The 17,387-nt window shown below is 44.9% G+C and overlaps 1 protein-coding gene across 5 annotated transcripts in view; it reads left to right on the top strand.

Moving 5' to 3' along the window:
• Vgll4 (vestigial like family member 4) overlaps positions 1-17,387 on the top strand; it is a 136,794-nt gene that overhangs the window by 63,934 nt on the left and 55,473 nt on the right. The window contains exon 1 of one of the 5 annotated variants that reach the window (XM_020177185.2): positions 4,788-5,647. The exons of the other annotated variants lie outside the window; for them this stretch is intronic. Within the exon in view, the coding sequence (XP_020032774.1) occupies positions 5,566-5,647 (82 nt within the window). The 5' untranslated portion in view covers positions 4,788-5,565. Of the gene's footprint in view, positions 1-4,787; positions 5,648-17,387 lie in introns of those variants that run through there. 5 annotated transcript variants of the gene reach the window in all.

Raw genomic sequence — 17,387 nt, 5'->3', positions numbered from 1 at the left:
ACCTTTCATGATAGAAGGAATATACTCTTTGTTGGTAAATTAGAAATATAGAGAAATACATACATTAAAAACATGTCCACCACCCAAAATATTAACCACTGTTAATATTTTCTTGTACTTCCTAGTCTTTTTATCGTACACATGCATACACACTCCTATAAGCAAAGCCAGGGTAAAGTGTGTCTGTCTATATCCCATTTCTTGTTTTCAGTTCACAAATGTACTGTTACCCTGTAGTACACACGGTGTGCTATTTTCTTTGATCACGGTATGTTTGTGGAGGTGTGTAATTGTCGATGGCATCACTGATTACTTTAATACCCCCTGTTATCTTTGGACTTGTAAGTTTCAGGCTTTCCCTTATTATCAAGAGCAGTATGAACCTTGGCTACAGCTCGGTAAGTAGAGTCCTTGCCTAGCCTGAGTTCAGTCCCCAGCATGGCAACAACAAAAGAAAGAAAAAGATGAGGCAGACCCGGTGGTGCGTGCTGCTCAGGGAGCTGAGGTAGAAGGATAAGTTGATCCCAGAAATTCAAGGCGAGCTTTGGCAAGGTGGCCACACTGTCAAAGGTAGAAAGAAGAGTAGGGATAAGCAGTGCAACGACGTTTGGCAGCTCCTTGACTGAATCCCGCCTCTGGTCTCCGGCAGGGCAGTGTGCAGGAGGTGGAGGCTGATGGGTGGCGGGGTCTGCTTTCTAGAGGACGCGACCTGTGCGCTCCCTAGCAGGGAGCAGCTGCAGGGACCTCTTGCCTCGCAGTGCTAAACTAACCAAGCTGGGGAAAGCCCGCCTCGCTCCTTTACAGTTGTATTTCTTTAATTATTAATGAGGTTGAATCGTCTTCTAAAAAGGTCTTGGCCGTTTGTTTCTCTTGTTCTTTGCTCATTTAGTGGTTTTTCTTTTTTCTTACTTAGAGGTATTTGTTTCTTATTTTAAAAATTGTGACTCTTTTGCAGTACTGGGGATGGAGTCCAGGGCTGTACCACTGTGCCACACGCCTAGCCTGAGTAACGCCCTTGATATCTAACACCAGTCATTGACCATAACATGGTGCAAATATATTCTTCTCGTAAAATTCATTTACCTTTTCGTGGCACTGGGGTTTGAACTCACAGCCTCACGCTTGCTATGCAGACACTCTACCACTTGAGCCACTCCACCAGCCTCCCAAAATATGCTCTTTTGTATTTTGCTTCTCTCCTTGATTTTGGTGCTATTCGATGTACAAAAGCACAAAATTCATACATTCAGTCAGATTACTCAATAGTTTCCTCTACGACTTTTTTTCTGTAACTAAAATTTTTATTTCTGTCTTAGGAAATGTTTCCCTTAGAGTTTCGTTTTCACAGTGAAAACTTTAGAGCACTTGGAATTGATTTTGGCCGGCAGCAAAGGAGGAGAGGCCCTGGTTGGGGTCTTTCCCACACAGCCTCTTCTGTCAGTAATGCTTGCTTTGTAACCCACTTCTTGCTTAGGACTGCTGATTTGACTTGTCTGTCTAGTGCTACCTCTGTGTACCCCCAAATGTTCATTGCTTTATGTTTTAACGGGAGTGGAACCCAGGGCATTCCGTATAGTAGATTTTGCCACTGAGTTCCGACCCCAAACACGAACAAAACAATTTTTTAATAAAATTTTTAAATAAAAATGTAGCTCTTCCTACCTAATTTTTTCATCTGAATAAAACTTAGATCTATCTTTCCAGCCTCACTTAAAATCCCTTATGTTGGTACTTCAGTTATGCATTAAAATCGAGGAGAATGGACATTTTGTGGGATTTAATGGATGAGTTGGTTGGGCCCTGAAGTGAAGTCTGAACCTAGCTGATAAGTGGGGACTGTGGTCCCTGAGGTGGCTACCCCACTGTGCTGGCCCAGGGCAGGGAGAAGCCTCTGTTATATTTACTGGTGGCCTGGCGCTGGGAAGCAGAAGGCATGGTCCTTACTCTGAAAACCCAGGTGTGGTGAGGGACAAAGCAGGCCATGGTGAAATGGTAACTAAGAGCTGGGAGCAGGGAAGATGGGAGGTTGGCCCCAGGGAGGCCTCCTACGAGGAGTCAGGAAGAGTGCATGACCCTAGAAGTGACATGGGGTGATTTCCATGTGCTGGAGCTGGTGTGGAGGAGGCTGGGCCAGGCCGGGCTACCTGGAGTTCTGCAGGGATGGCTGTGGTGCCCAGCCATCTTACCACAGGCTGCTTTGCAGAAAGCCGAGTTTTAATTCCTCCCTCCCTCCTCCCTCCCCCCTCCCTCTCCCCTCCCTCTCCCTCTCCCGGGCGGGCATGGGGTATGGTACTGGGGTTTGAACTCTGTGCCTCACACTCACTAGATGGGCGTTCTACCACTTGAGATACTTCACCAGTCCTTTTTTGTGTTGGGTGTTTTTGAGATATGGTGTCCTGAACTGTTTGCCTGGGCTGACTTCAAACCATGATTTTCCTGATCTCGGCCTCCTGAAAAGCTAGGATTACAGGTGTGAGCTGCCAGCACTGGGCCTGCTTGTTTCTTTTTTGTTTTGTGTTTTGTTTATAGAGTTTGTTGGCAGACTGATACAAGTTGATTATCACTTACCCAAATGCTTGGAATATTCAGATTTTGGAATATTTGTATCTACAGAATGAAATACCTTGGAGGTGGGACTGAGGTCTAAACATGACATTCACCTGTGCATCATATATGTACCTATGCACATAGCCTGAAAGATAATTTTATACAGTTTTTAGATAAATTTGTGCTTGTAACAAAGTTTCATGGTGTGGAATTTCCCATTGGTGGGCATCTCATGGCTGTTCAAGAAATTTTGGATTTGGGAGCATTTTGGATTTCAGGTTTTTGGGTTAAGGATGCTCCATGTGTAAAATGCAGTGAAACGCAATAACTAGAAATAGGAGAAAAGAGCAACTTCAGTGTTTTCACGATGAAGATTTAAGAGACATAAAATTAGCCTGTCAAATCGTTAGACATTTCTAAATGTTCACTCTGTTTCTGTAGGAACCTTTTGGGTACTGGGACCAACCAGTTCCTGTTTTCTTTTTTCTTTTGGTGGTACTGGGGATCGAACTCATGACCTTGCACTTGATGGGCATGCACCCTGCCGTCCACCTGAGTCACTTCTCTATTCCTCTAGGTCTCATGCTTTTGCCCTGTCTGCTTTGAACCAAGTTCCTTCTACCTCTGCCTCCCAAGTAGCTGGCATTACAGGCGTGGGTCGCTGGTGCCCAGCTTGCCGTCCAGTTCTAGAGCCCCTCTGTGGACCACACTGGAGTGGCACCATTGCTAGCCCTCCACACTAGTGGGAAAGATGTGGGTGGAGGCAGGGAATATTAGGATTCATCTTTCTGAAGTCAAGGTTTACCTGCAGGACACTGTCACTGGGAGGCTGAAAATCATTGTATTAAGTGATGTTGAGTCAGTACAGGGAAGCTGGGAATGCTGTGCTCATATCCTTACAACTGTATTGTTTGAAACATGTGCTTAAGTCACTATTACTATTTTTTTTTTTAAAACTCGCCTTCTCAAAGCAACTGTATGCAATGAGCCCTCTAAGGACAGGTTTTTCCTTCCCAAACCAAGGCGATGGCTACATATTAGCACTACCTGTCTGCAGGATCTCACCTGCCTAAGATTAGTTTGGGAAACAACCATTAGGATTTTTGAAAATCCTGATGAGTCTAACGTGCAGTTAGCTTCCTCCCACGTGGGGTGTGTCACCGGTGCGTGAAGTGTTTCGATTGATGAGAACGTGCATAAGCAAACGCAACGTAGCAGAGGTGCTCTGAAACTAGCAGTTGAGCTTGAATCTGATATCTGAAGACAATAATTTTGGGTATTAAGTTTAAGTGCAGTAATCTTGTGTGTAGCAATGCTGTAAGGGTTTTCTTCCAGCCCTCTCCACCAAATGCCACAAAATAACTTCATGAACAATTGATGGCTTATTCAGTAACTAAAATATGTGACACAGTGTTAATAAATGTCCTTGTAGATGAAAGGCTTGTGACATCTCGATCCTTCCCTTGCGTACTTCACCTGCCAGCTCCCCTCTTTCTGTGATAGCAGTGACCGAAACAGAATTTGGGTGTCCCAGGAATCTCCAAAAAAGATGTGATGAGAACATTTTTCTGCACCTGTGGCTGTTGCCCTACGTGCAACAATTGCTGTGGTTTTTGTTTGTTTGTTTTGTTTTTAAATCATATAATGCCTTGAAACTATTTTTCAAAGACTTAAAATTTCAGGTTTTGGTCTGCAAGCTAGCATACCCCTTGATATTTTCCAAATCTCTAAATAGCATACTATCGTGTCAAAATAGAAAACTCCCCAGGGTGACATATTATTCTATTTGTGGTGCCAAAAAGCTGACTGCAATCCGCAAAGAGAAGGACTATGTTTTTTCCTTTGTTTTGCTAATGAGCTCTTTATGCACTGAAAACTCTGGAGTGTGCAGTGACTCACATTCAGTAAGTAGTTCTCGGGCACCTGTTGTTGTGCTGGGCATTGGAGATGGGAGTTTCATACGCGGTGGGCACTGCCCTCTGTGCACACGGAAGTGATTTTGTCACCTCATATTTTCAAGTAGGCTTTCGAGTTTGCCTACACATCTCCTCCCCCCTCCCTCCCTCCGTGTCCTTGTGCGCTGGTTTTTTATGAAGATTTTATGGGGGGGGAGCACTCTAAGGGTAGTTCTAGCAGCTATGGGAGGCCTGTGGCCAGTCATTTCCTTCTTCTGAGGCTCAGTTTCCTCCTCTGTAGAAAGGTGACGTCACCGCTGCCCCGTGCATTTGAGCTGCTGGGCTCAAACGAAGACGTTATACGTCACGTTAACATTAAAAATTTAAACACACAGTTAACATAGTGGGCACAAAATAGTCTTAGAAAGAAACAAAGAAACTTTACATGGAGATCCACACCACATCGGAAACACTGGGAGTTTCCCAAGCCCTGGAATGAAGTCCCACAAAAGTTAAATTCCATGATGGATTCGTAACTTTGCGCTCAGCCCCTGAAAGAGCAACTTGCTGGGTTTTCTTTCCCCTCCTCCGTCTGCTTCCTGTCAAGAGCCACCCTGCACCCCCCTTCCTGCACACGCGGGCTCCTGAGCCTGGTCCTGTGCAGGGGCGCATGCTCGGCGCCCCCGCCCCCCGCAGGGAGAGGAAGCTGGTTTACATTCGAGTCATACCGAGCGTAGCCAGCATGTCAGCAGTCAACTTGCAGCGGGGGAGCCCGGAGAGAGTGGCTTTGTCCTAGGAACCTGCTGCGCGGGTTGCTTTTTCACTGCTTGTTTTCAGCCTCCAAGACACGCCAGAGACTCTGAAGCAGTTTTTAATGCTCAACCGAGGATACAGTGCACATCCCATCCACCAAGGAACCCTCGAAGGGTTTCCTGTGAGTCTGACTTCGTGTGTGTGTGTGTGCATTTTTTTTTTAAACTTCTACATACTTTGTTTTGCTCATCCTCCTCGGTTTTTGTGAAGTTCTGAGAGGAGAGCCTGGAGCTGCTCAGCGACGACTGAATTTTGCAACTTTCTCTTTTGGGGTGAAAGCAAAGAGCTGGTTTTCTTTGTAGCCCAATAAATGCTGTTTATGAAGATGGACCTGTTGAACTACCCATACCTGGACAAGGTGGACAACAGCGTCAGCATTCTGTGCTATGAAGGTAGCTGTTCTAGAAATTACTGCTCTCCTGCTCTCGCCAGGCCACTCCTCCCTTTTGGGTTGGGGTTGCCTTCTGAGCGTTTTGCTCTTTCTGGGGACCGTGGTGCTTTGGGAGGCCCGGCTGACTCTGGGCTGGTTTAGTACGGAGTTGGTTCCTGCCTTAGCTCTGGGCTGTGGTGGAGAGGGCTGGAGCCAGGCAGCCAAATACACCTTTAAAAGTTTGCTTGATGCTTTTGCCACACACTAACTCCTCACGTCTTGAAACTGTAACTTCGCTTTCTTTTTGACTTCTGTTGGCATTGTCTTTAGGGGAGGAACTTCTGGGATCCAACTAAAAGTTAAACATGTCGTCTTTTTGGGGAGAGGGGTAAGGTGGGGGGGAGGGGCGCTGGCACTTATTTTTACACATACCACCACGCACAGTATTCGTGTGTGTTTTCAACAGCGCTTTGGATTTCATGTAGCTGGGCAACACAGAGTTGTAGGAAGTTTGTGTTTCCGGCAGCGATCGTCCCACAGTTGAAGTGTTTTTCTGCTCGGTTCGGGGGCCAGGAAGGGGACCCGTGTCACGGAGCACAGGCCGGCTCTTTGTCTGACTCCCCACTTCCTGTACAGCGCTGAGTCCTGACAGCGAGGCGTGTCCCTCACACTTGCCCCTTGTGGGAGCGATTGCACAACACGCAGCCCGACAAAAGTAGAGAACCCCCAAACCTGCTCCCAGCTCTCTTGTCTTACCTCCCCCAGCCCGCAGGTGGTCCCCCCCTCTTGTTCTCTGCCAAGCTGTCTCTGCCAGCAGGAAGAAGAGAAAAACGCTCTTTCTTCATCTTTTGGGACATTATCTACTACGTGCGATTTGCAAAAGTGGTAATGGCCTGGCTTTGAGTGGCCAGGGAGGCATCTCTGAGGGAGCTCAGCTTGGCAGGCAGAGTCTTTTTTGTTCCAAGCACACAGGAGTCGAGGGAGATGGCTCCTTTCTCCATCAGCAGGCGCAGCTTCCATGTTCTCTCCTGTAGTAAACTGAACGTTTTCCTCTGGAAAAAAAGGAAATGCTTATAAAACTTGGGCAAGCTGATTTGCTTGGGATTTTCATGTAAAAATTCCAGGTCTGTCTCCTAATCAGTTGGAAACTTACTCTTCTTCCCCTTCACAGTTGGGGAGCTCATTTAAAAAAACTCTATGCATAAGGATCTCATACTTAGAACTTTTAGGAAAGGATGTTACTTTATTCATTTATTAGTTCCAGGTATGAGAACTTTGGCGAATTGCTGCCTGTGAATCTGCTGAAGGAAGTAAAGCATCCCTCCATTGCTCTCGGCCTTTGGCTGAGATGAAATGAAGGAAAGTGTCCTCTTGGTTTCTGGACTCACAGTTTGCAGCAGGCCCCTTTCAGCACCAGCAGCCAGTGAACACTGGGAACACTTCCTGCACGTGTTGCCTGTGGAACTAGTGTATTGTTGTGAGAGGTTTGTGTTTTAACTTTCCCCCAGTGAACAAAAGCTTTTAAGGCAGTTTCTGTTGTGTTGTCTTTGTGAACAAGTAACACGATACTGTAAAAAACAAGACAGAACCTAGTGAGCAGCCCAGGAGAGGGGCATAAGGACTATTAGGAAATTGACACCAGAATAATTTTTTCTGCCTCCAGCTGGCAGTGGGGAAGAGCAGCCTGTGGCAAGCGTAGTACGTGACGTATGCCAGTCGTTTTCCTCTCTCCCTCGTTATTTGGAAGGAAGAAACTTTGATTTTGAAAGTTGAGTTAGGTACGTGGGATGACAGGCTATCGTCTGTTTGGCTTTAAACATCTGCTTCTGTTTTCCTTATTATAAAGGCTAACATTATTTTAACACCAAAATAAATACACAGGAAATGAAGAGGACGGCACAGCTTGGGTGGTGTTCTCCGGGAGTTCTTTATGTCCCAGTGGTTTTCTCATTGTAAACACTCCACACATCTGCCTGAGCTGCAAAGGCTATTTGGAGATGGGCATAAATCATACATGGGAGTTTTTGCTAAGAAAAGCTGGAACGGTCGTTCCTCTAAGTCCACCATGTTAAGAACATTCGTTTTGAACATATCAGCTCCCCAGCTTTCCCGGGGAGCTATTGGGAAAACAGAATGCATGGTTAGCAGGGAGCATGTGATTTCATTGAGGACACAGCATGCTCCATCTTTTCACAAATGAGGGGCAGATTAATTTTGTCACTTTTGAGCTGGGGATATAAGATGTCGATGGCTATTTTTATTTGCCAGGTGAGTTATACCATGTTCCTTAGTTGAAGCGGACACAGCTCTGCTTCCCGAGAGCAACCTTGTATCCTCACTGTCGTTCCTCACCCTCTCCAGCAACTTACACACAAATGGGTCTTTCAGCCAGCTGCCCTGTAGTGTGCAAAGACTCCCGGGAACTTGTTTTAGAACCCACTGTACTTTTTTTGTGATGCTGAGGGACTCGGGATATCTTACACGCTAAGCACAAGTGCTCCCACTGAGCCACACAAACACACCCTGAACAGCTGAGATGAGGGCTCCCTGTTTGGAACTGCCTCTTCATAATGGTATTCTATAGGTAGAATTTTTTTTTTTTTTTTTTTTGGCAAGGCCAGGTTTCTGTGTAGCACAGGTCGGCCTTGAACTCGAGATCCTCCTGCCTCTGCCTCCCCAGTGCTGGGATTACATGTGTGCCACCATGCCTGTCTCATGCAAGCAGAATTGGAAAGAGAATAAAGGGGAAAAAAGGTTTGGGGTGGGGACCATTGGGTTAGGAGAAGATGGGAAAGGGTGACAAGAATCTAAACCTGGCTGATTTCTGGGAGCTAATCACCTTCACTAACGATGAGCAAATTAGCAGACCGGGCTTGTGTGGAATACCTGTGTTCAGAGACTACCAGACTCAACAGTTAGCCGCTTGATCCTTCTGCTCTCCATTGGAGGTTCCACTTATACCTACCTACAGGAAGCTCAGTTTTGTTCTTCTTTCCATTGAAAGGCATTGGCCAACCCCAGCTGTCATTTATTTTCCCCCCTGAACTCCTGCGTGTTCCCCACTGGAAGGTTGAGCATTCTGGCCTGTTGATGGCTACATCCCAAGGTCCTAGCTCAGTGCCTGCCTGGGCTCTCAGGAAGTGGTTTGGACTGAAGGCCGACTCAAAAAACAACAGAAAAACCTGTGCAAACTCTTCAATGGCAGCTGTCGTCACCACTGTGTAATTAGCACTTAATTATAGGCTGTCTTGTATTTTCTAATTATCTAATTACTGCCGAGCTATCCAGGGCTTCAGACATCATCTAATACCTTCACCTTGTTTTCGCCAAGGAAACAGAGGCTCAGAGTTCTTGTCTGTTCAGGTTTATTCAGAAAGTTTGTTGCAGAATTGAATTGAGGTTAGAGCCCAGGGACTTTGACTATTCTGTGGTTCTTTTTCTTTCTTTCTTTTTTTTTTTTTTTAAACCATACTGTCTCTTCAAAGTTAGTATATGTCTCGCCTCCGTTCACTTATTAGCTCCTTAGTGTTAGGGACTAGGCTCTGGTCTGGGTACCCACACAGTCCCTCCCTTGGGATAACATCCTGGGGTACACCACACAGTGCACCAGTGTGGCCTCCTTCCTCATTGCCCTGACACCACTTGGCCCAAATTCCAAGGTGATTGTGATGTCCAGGGAAGAGGAGCTAGTGATACTATAGGTGACAAGCTTTGTTGGAATTTGCTCTCCTTGCTGCTCTGGGACTTGGTTTGGGGAGGAGGGGGCCCTGGATAGATGCCAGTTCTCAAAGAGTGGGTCCCCCAGGAGCAGGGAGCAGGTTAGACCACAGACTGTCTTCAAGATGGCGGACAGTTTTGTTTGCATAATTACTTGGTGGTGAAAACTTAGGTTCTAATAAATGTGCTCGTGCTTGGCTATGGTCTTAAGCTGCTGTTAGTGATGCTTTAATTATGGGTTAAGAGCCATCAGTATGTAATTTGGTAGAAGAATTCTCTCTCTCTAACTTCAGAGTGTGATTTACATAGGGAGAAAGTAAGAATAGCATATTGTGATCGTTTCACAGCTTAAGAGAAGGGTGTTCAGAGTTCCTCAGGGTTTAGAACTGTTCACTCTTTCAGAACATAACGATCACTCGCTTCACCACAGGCTCCATTCACATTCATTTTTCTGGACCTGAAGGGAAAATGCGACCCAGGAGTGGCTGGGTTGAGTGAGACCCGGGGAGCCTGGGTGAGGGATCGTTTGTTTCCTGCCAGTCCAACCAGCAGCAGTTTTATGGAGTTCTGGTTTCATTGTTCTTTGTCTGAGGAGCTCAGAGGCATCCGGAAACTTAGGAGTTTGGGGTACTGTGGAGGTGAAGAGGCCACAGAGCAGGGAGCCATGTGAGCCAGGCTGGTCCCCAGCCCTGCGTATCAACGACAACCTCTTGATCAAGTGGAGCATCTGCAAGTATTTTGCTGTAGAAATTCATTCTACTTCAGCATTTTGCAGAGAGGGAGGAAGGGTAGGAGGGAGGGCGGGTGTGGGAGGAGCTTGACTTCTTAAACATGCCCAGGTGAGCTCCTGCCAGTGCTGGCTTCTAATTACAGCTTGTGGTGGGAAGGTGTGGTTATGCCCTCCTCCCCGCTCCCGCCCAGGTTTCTCAACCCCCTTCTGAAGGATTATTTTACTTGGCTGTTTATCTCTTGGGGCCTACATCTGGCTGGCGCTGGAAGGCAGCTCCTTCCTTCCTCCTTCCCTTCCCAGTCTCCATTGTCCTGTTTTCCTAGTTGCTTGGATTTGTTGCTGGGAAGGTTTTTCAAAACCTGCCATAAAGATACCAAAAAATCCCCATAGGCATGTGAGGAGGATCAGAACCTCTCAGTATGGGTTATTTCTGCTTGGCTCTGAGGAAGGATGGCACAGCAAACTGGATTTTGTCCTGCAGAAATGAGATCCACATTAAGTGCTTTAGCATGTGTATGACAAGGTCTTAGCAGGGAATGTCTGTCTCTGCTTCATCTCTACGTATTCAGTGCTTGGTTGACAACAGTTTGTATGAGATGGTATTTATATATTTAGCTCATAAGTGTTTTCTAGCATTCCTCAGCAATTTGTAATACAAAGTAGCCCCCTTCTCTTTTATTTTATGAAGAACTCATGTGATAATCCCCCCTCCAAAAAAAAAAAAACAACAAACCCCAAAACAAAAACCATTCATCCATTTGTGCTTTTTAAAAACTGGAGCCTACAAATCATTTTACTCTCTCTGTTGACACCCCCCCCCCCCCATCCTAAATGTTACCCTTTCTGCTAAGTTCTGAAGAGTTGTTTTTGTTTGCTTTGCTGTTTGGCCACCTTCCCCCCTCTCCCCAGAATTCTGTAGGTTGTTTTATTTCAGGGTATTGTATGTAGAATTATGTTTCATTGTGGCCACCACTAGTTGAAAGGATGTTTATTTACCCTAGATAAAATAGAAAATCTATTAAAGTTCTCTTTAATTTGTTGCTATTTATATGACCTTTCCAAACTCTTAACATTTCACCTCTTTGTTTGCAAAGAAGGCTGTAACCGGAAATATCTTTAGTAAGTGATCAGAGAAAACATGGCGCTACCCTTTGTCACCCGCTGCCCATGCTGCCCATGCTCTGAAATGTGGGTGGAGTGTCTGCCTGCACTCTGCTCCCGAATGTGTACTTGTTCATCATTTTTATTAATAAAATTTACCGTGCATGGAGAAAACTCTGTGAAACACACGTGTAGTTTACAGTTCACAGATAAACCACCTTGTAAATATGGTCAGGCCAAGAAAATAGTCAATTGCCTCTTCCAAGTCAAAACCCCTCCCAGCCCGGAGAGGTCATCAGTGGTGTCTTGCATATCCTTCACTCTTTGTGTGCAATTCTAATAAACAAATGATCCTTTAATCCCTATATGCCATCTTTTGTGTCTTTTTTTGCGGGGGGGGGGTGTTGGGGATCAAACCCAGAGCCTCACACATTAAGCACATACTCTATCACATAGCCACTTCCCCTACCCCCAGTCCCTTTGTGTCTTTTTAAATAGAGGAAATATCCCAAGGTATGTTGTCCATCTGAAGCCAGTCGACCTGTAGTTGTGGGGAGGTGGGGTGCACAGCCTTCCTGCTCATGGTTGTTCATTGGAGCTGGCGAGGCACTGAACTTTTGCTTCAGCTAGCATTTCCTTCCTGTTCCTCTCCCCAAAGCCTTCCTGCCATTGCTGCTCTAATGGAGGAGCGTTGGGGATTGGAATGGTCTGCACTGTTCGGAGAGTGCGAAGGTTGGAGATGGGGATGACAGGACGACAAGGACTTCTGGAGATACATAATTAGGACCTGAGTGAGACTTTAGTTCTGCATTAATAAGCACTTTCTTCAAGACTGAGACTGTGACAAGTCAGTGGGATGCTGTGCCAGCTTTCTTTGGGTGTTTACGCAGGGACTTTTGGATACACAGAGGCAGCTTAAATTTGGATAAACTGTGCCAGCAGTGCTCTGCATTTTGTAGAGATGGCTGTGGGAGAGCAACAAATATCTGACAATAGTCTACATTACCCACGTCTGCAGTTATGAATGAAAAAGTTATGCATATGTATTGCTCGTGATTTTTACTTTGTATCTGTTTTGCATGAAAATAGTTGCCTGTTAATTCTTCTTAGCTAATGACTTGATTTTACTAGAATGAATTCCAGAATTTAATGATTTGATGCAGATGTGCACTGCCAAGCAATTTAGCAGAGTTGTTTACACTACCCATAATCCAGCTGGGCAGTGTCTGTATTTCTTCCCTGATAACAGTCAAGGGAGCGATGAGTGCAGATTTCTGGACATTTTTCTTCCCTTCGCAAATAAACACACCTTCCGTTATGTGGTAGCGCTATTCAGGTGACAAGGGATTAATGTAAAACTTCATTTTAATGTCAGCAGCATTTTCCTTTACCCATTTTCTTCTGTTCTTACTACATGTGTGCTTTTAAACTCTTGTTTTTCTGATGGACAACTGATAAACTACTGGCTGACCCTACAAAGAACCTTATTTTATCTTCCTGCTAAAGAGCCATGACCTGCTTGCCTATGCTTGAAATTACCCATGGGAGTGATTTGGGGTGCCTGTTAAAGACTGGGAAATAGTGCTGCCAGGCTTCAGGTCCTGTCGGATGGAGAGTAAAAGGATGGAAAATGGTAGTTATTCCAGCATAAAACCTATGTAAAAACCTGTGTAAAAACCTATGTCAAGTTTCCTAGCCCTATGTGCAGAATCTAAACTTGGGAACAGTTGACCTCCTTCTGGAGACCCAGTGGGCTTTTGTTCAGGGAGGCTGCGTACCAATAAAAGATGGCTGATGTGAATAGGGAAGAGGTGACGTGGACTTCCAGCAGGAACTGTGGCCACCAAGTATTACTCTTGGCGTCTGACACATTACATAAATGGTTTCGTCCAGCTCGGAGACGGAATCGGAGGGCCGCTCGTAGAGCTGGAGGCGTCCCTTGCACGTCCTTCAGGAGCCCGCACCCGAATCCAACTTCGTCTTTACTTCCTTCCCTTAGGCTCCGTGAGGTCAGCTCTCCCATGAGGCTCATGAGGACTCACCAGTCGATCTGTTTCTTCTTCTCCTGGTTCTTTTTCTTCCATGTTGTACTCAGGCATAAGCCTCTCCCAACTTCTAACCAAAACCAAGTCCTTCCTTCCATCTTTTACACTCTCTTTCCTTGCCACCAAGTTATTGGAAGGAGGTTGGTTTTCCTCTGCCTGCTTTCTGCCACGTCCCCTCCATCCACTGGCATTTCTTTTTCAAACTGTTTCGAAATGTATTCTCAATGAACATGCACTTGTTGTGCATATTAATGGGGTAAACTGATGGTTCAATACGTGTGCTGTCATTTGATTTGTATTCCCAAAACTCCACTGAAGTGGTTCTGGACAAGGTCAGGAAATGATCTCCTAGTGGTGAGTTTAAGGGTAGACATTTTGAGTCCTCACCTCTGTTGATTTCTTTCTGTTGTTTAATGCTGACTCCTTCCAATTCCTTACAACTCTTGTGACCCTTGACTCACCTACTTACCAAATACCCTCTCCGTCAGGAACGAGGTGCTGGCGAGCGGTGGTGAGCAGTGTCAGTCAGCAGAGGCTTTGTGGAGCAAGAGGCTTCTGCAGCAAGGGTGGCATGCAGAAGAGTTTAAAGGGAGAGGCAGGCTGATAAATATAGTTGTTGTCATTTGAGAATAGAATGGAAGGGAATAGAGAGGACACAGAAATTGGAAAGGGTATGAACTTGTTGCATGAGCCTAGGCAAGTGATGGTGCTAACCCACAGTGGTGGTGGTGGTCATGGAAAAGAGAAGTGGACAGAAGCTTGACATATTTAGATGGCGATGGATTGGAGCAGAGGATGGGGAAGAAGTCATAGAAGACACTGATGATGTCTCCCATGTTCCCAGCTTGTACAGGTGGATGGGGATTGCCATTTGAGGAGAGAAACACAGAAGGTGGACCAGGTTTGGGGTGAGGTGAAGGGTTGTTTCCAGTGGGTTGAGTTTGGTGGCTCTTTGAGATTTCAAGATTTCAACGTTCATATTAGTAAGTGTATGTGTGGCTCTAGAGCTCAGAGGAGAGGCAGCTGCTGGAGGTGTTGATTTGGGATGGAGGAGAGGCAAAGCTGTGGTCAAGAACGGCCACCCAGGATCAAAGGACAGAATAAGTTGGAGAGGTCCCAGGGACTCTTGTTAGTTAGGTCTCTTTCAATTTTCTTCTTTTATTACTAAAATAATCTGATAACTGACCCCTGCCTCTCATCATCTCCCTTCCAGGTCTTCATCCTCCATTGTACTGCCCACATTGTCCTCTTCAGCCTCATCTTTCCTTATCCCCTCACCCCACCCTACATCAAACTGTTCCCTTCCAGGGACCCACTGCCTTTCTCTGAAATCCCCCGCCCCTTTCTTTTGGCTCCTATAGTCCCTCAAGTGCATTGACTCCTTTGAGGAGTGACCTTCTTGGCCCTTCCTTCTTGGTGAGCCTTTGTCTCCTGTGTTGTGTGCATGTCTGTCTGCCTTTCCGTGATTTCTGAGAGGCCTGCCGTTTTTGTCTTTTGTCTTCTAGCTCTCAGCATCAAGCAATTGGTGTCTGTTAGTGAATGAAACTTCTCTGTTTATTAAAGATAACCACTGAAACTGTGTGACACACAGTCTAAGACACTTAGTTGGTACCGGGTTTTTTTTTTTTTTTTTTTTTTTTTATTGTTGTACTGGGGGTACACTGTGACATTTACAAAAGTTCTTACAGATATCATAGTCGAACTCACCCCCTCCATCATTCTCCTTTATCCTCCCCCATTCCTGGAACAGTTCCAGCAGCTCTCATTTTTCCATTTTCATACATGAGTACGTAATATTTCCACCACATTCACTCCTACACCTTTCCTCATATCCTCCCCCTCCCACTGGTACCAGTCCTGACAGGACCTGTTTTGTCTTACTATTCTCTATTTTTTGTTTAAAAAAAAAAAAGACATTTTTGTTTGTATAAGATAGCTACTGTGCAAGGTGTTTGATTGTGACATTTCCACATGTATATGTATTCTATCCCAAATTGGTTCATCCTCTCTGTTTTTCTCCTTTCTACTTAATCCCATTTCTTACGGTGATCTCAACAGGTCAAAAACTTCTAGCGTAGTATTTTTTAACACTTACACTGTTGTTCTAAGATGAAGAAAGCAAGCCAGGAAAAGCAGGGATATAAATGAGAGAGAAAGAAAAAGTTGCAAAGCTCAGTTTCCGCAGAGAATCATTGCATGAGGGTTGGGACCGTGGCTGCTCCTGCTCGTCCTGCTTTCCAGTTACTTGGCTTTGGTTTGTCTACTAAACTAACTCATAACTTAAGGGGAGATATTTCATTCGTGTGCTGGGGATAGAGCTGTGAACAAAATGGATAGCAAGAGCCCTGTCTTTCTGCAGCTTACTCTCTTGCAGGGGGAACAGGCATTGAACAGGAGCACGAAGAAGAAATCACATGTCATGAAGAGTTCCTGTTATGATGGGTGGGTGGTGGCTGCTGGCTGATCGACTGCTTAGAATACTTAGATCCAGACTTGAAACATACCTTTTTGTTCTCAAAGTTCAGAATGTAAATAATCATATGATTTTTTTCCCCTCTAGTTTTGTGAAGGTTTTAGAGGAATGTTAAGGAAAAAAATTTAAAAAGTTCAGAATCTGATTCACTTAGATTCTAACAGGATTAGGACCATAAGATATATTTAAAACAAGAAAATTTAATGAATTAAAAAAGACCCAAGAAATCAGTAGATTAGAGTTCTTTTTCTTTTTTTTTGGTGGGTCTGGGATTTGAACTCAGGGCTTCCAGCTTGCAAAGCAGGTGCTGTACCACTTGAGCCACACCTCCAGTCCTAGTATTTTGTTTGTTTGGTCAGATTGGGGATCGAACCCATGGCCTCGTGCATGCCAGGCAAACACTTAACCACTGAGCTACATCCCCAGTCCAGTTGTATGTTCTTAAACCACTCTGCTCAGACCTTGGAAAGATAATGCTGTGAGTAGGAAGATACTGTAACACCCCTGGGGATTTTTACCATGGGGGCTTGTTTTATGACACAAGTGTATTTGATGAAAGCTGAGTAAGTTGTGCACTTTGGGCTGATCTTGGCTAGTAGACTGAATTATTTACCTGTTCAGCTTTTTTTTTTTCTTTTCCTTTTTATTTTAATTAAGACGTCATTAATTGTGGTGAATTCTTTGTGAATTTTTCCTCTATGTCTTGTTAGAAATAAAATCAGATCATGAATGCAAGTGAGCAGTTTATGAACTGGAAGACCTCAAACCAAACTATGGTACGAAGGAGTTTACAGAGCATAAAGGAGGAAGTCTTCTGGCCCTTTTTGCAATGGGCTGTCATATAGTCTTTCTAAAGGCAAACAGTGCAATTCAAACAGATTTATCTAGAAACAATTGGTTTCATTCCAGTAAATCTTAATAAACACAAAAGGCTCATGTTTGTCTATTATTTAGGCTTAGCATTTGGAGAAATTAGTAAGCTTTGGTTATGGGTGGTTGGCCTTGGGGTCTCTAATTGAAGCCCCCTTTCCTTTCTTACTTATTTTTAGCAGTTTATACTTTTGATCTGGCTTTTAGCAGTTTATACTTTTGATCTGGCTTGAGCACCCAGATCAAAATGTAGGATACCTCACACTTGGTGTGGCGGTGCACTCCTGTAATCCCAGCTCTCAGGAGGCAGAGGCAGGAGTAACACAAATTTTAGGTCATTCGGGGCTACAGAGTAAGTTCTGTTAGCCTGGGCTGCAAAACAAGACCTTGTCTCACTCCCACCACCACCCCCCCAAAAAAAATGATAAAGATATTTTCCCAGGCAGTACACACATCTCCAAGGCGGTCACTTCTCTGACTTCTGTAGTTCTGTAGTCATGGATTGGCTTTGCCTGACCTCGAACTTCTCATAGACAGTCACTGGGAGCCATGTTATTTTTGAGACTCGTCTGCACTGTTGCAGTGTCCTCTGTATTGTTGTGTTGCAGGATTGTATGAGCTTATCACAGCTTGTGGATCAGTCTAAGGTTATCAGACACTTGAGTCATTTCAGGTTTCTCATTGCTAGGAATATAGTTGCTCTGAACTTTTTTTATTATGGTAAAATGAACATAACAACATGTATCACTTTAACCATTTTCGGTGTATAGTCCAGTGAACATTTTGTTGTACAGCCTTAGTACAGACCTCTTTGTGGACATGAATA

The sequence above is a fragment of the Castor canadensis genome, chromosome 10, assembly GCF_047511655.1.
Source record: "Castor canadensis chromosome 10, mCasCan1.hap1v2, whole genome shotgun sequence".
Classification (NCBI taxonomy): domain Eukaryota; kingdom Metazoa; phylum Chordata; class Mammalia; order Rodentia; family Castoridae; genus Castor; species Castor canadensis.
The sequence above is the reverse complement of the archived record's forward strand: the minus strand, read 5'-3'. Positions and strand labels throughout refer to the sequence as shown.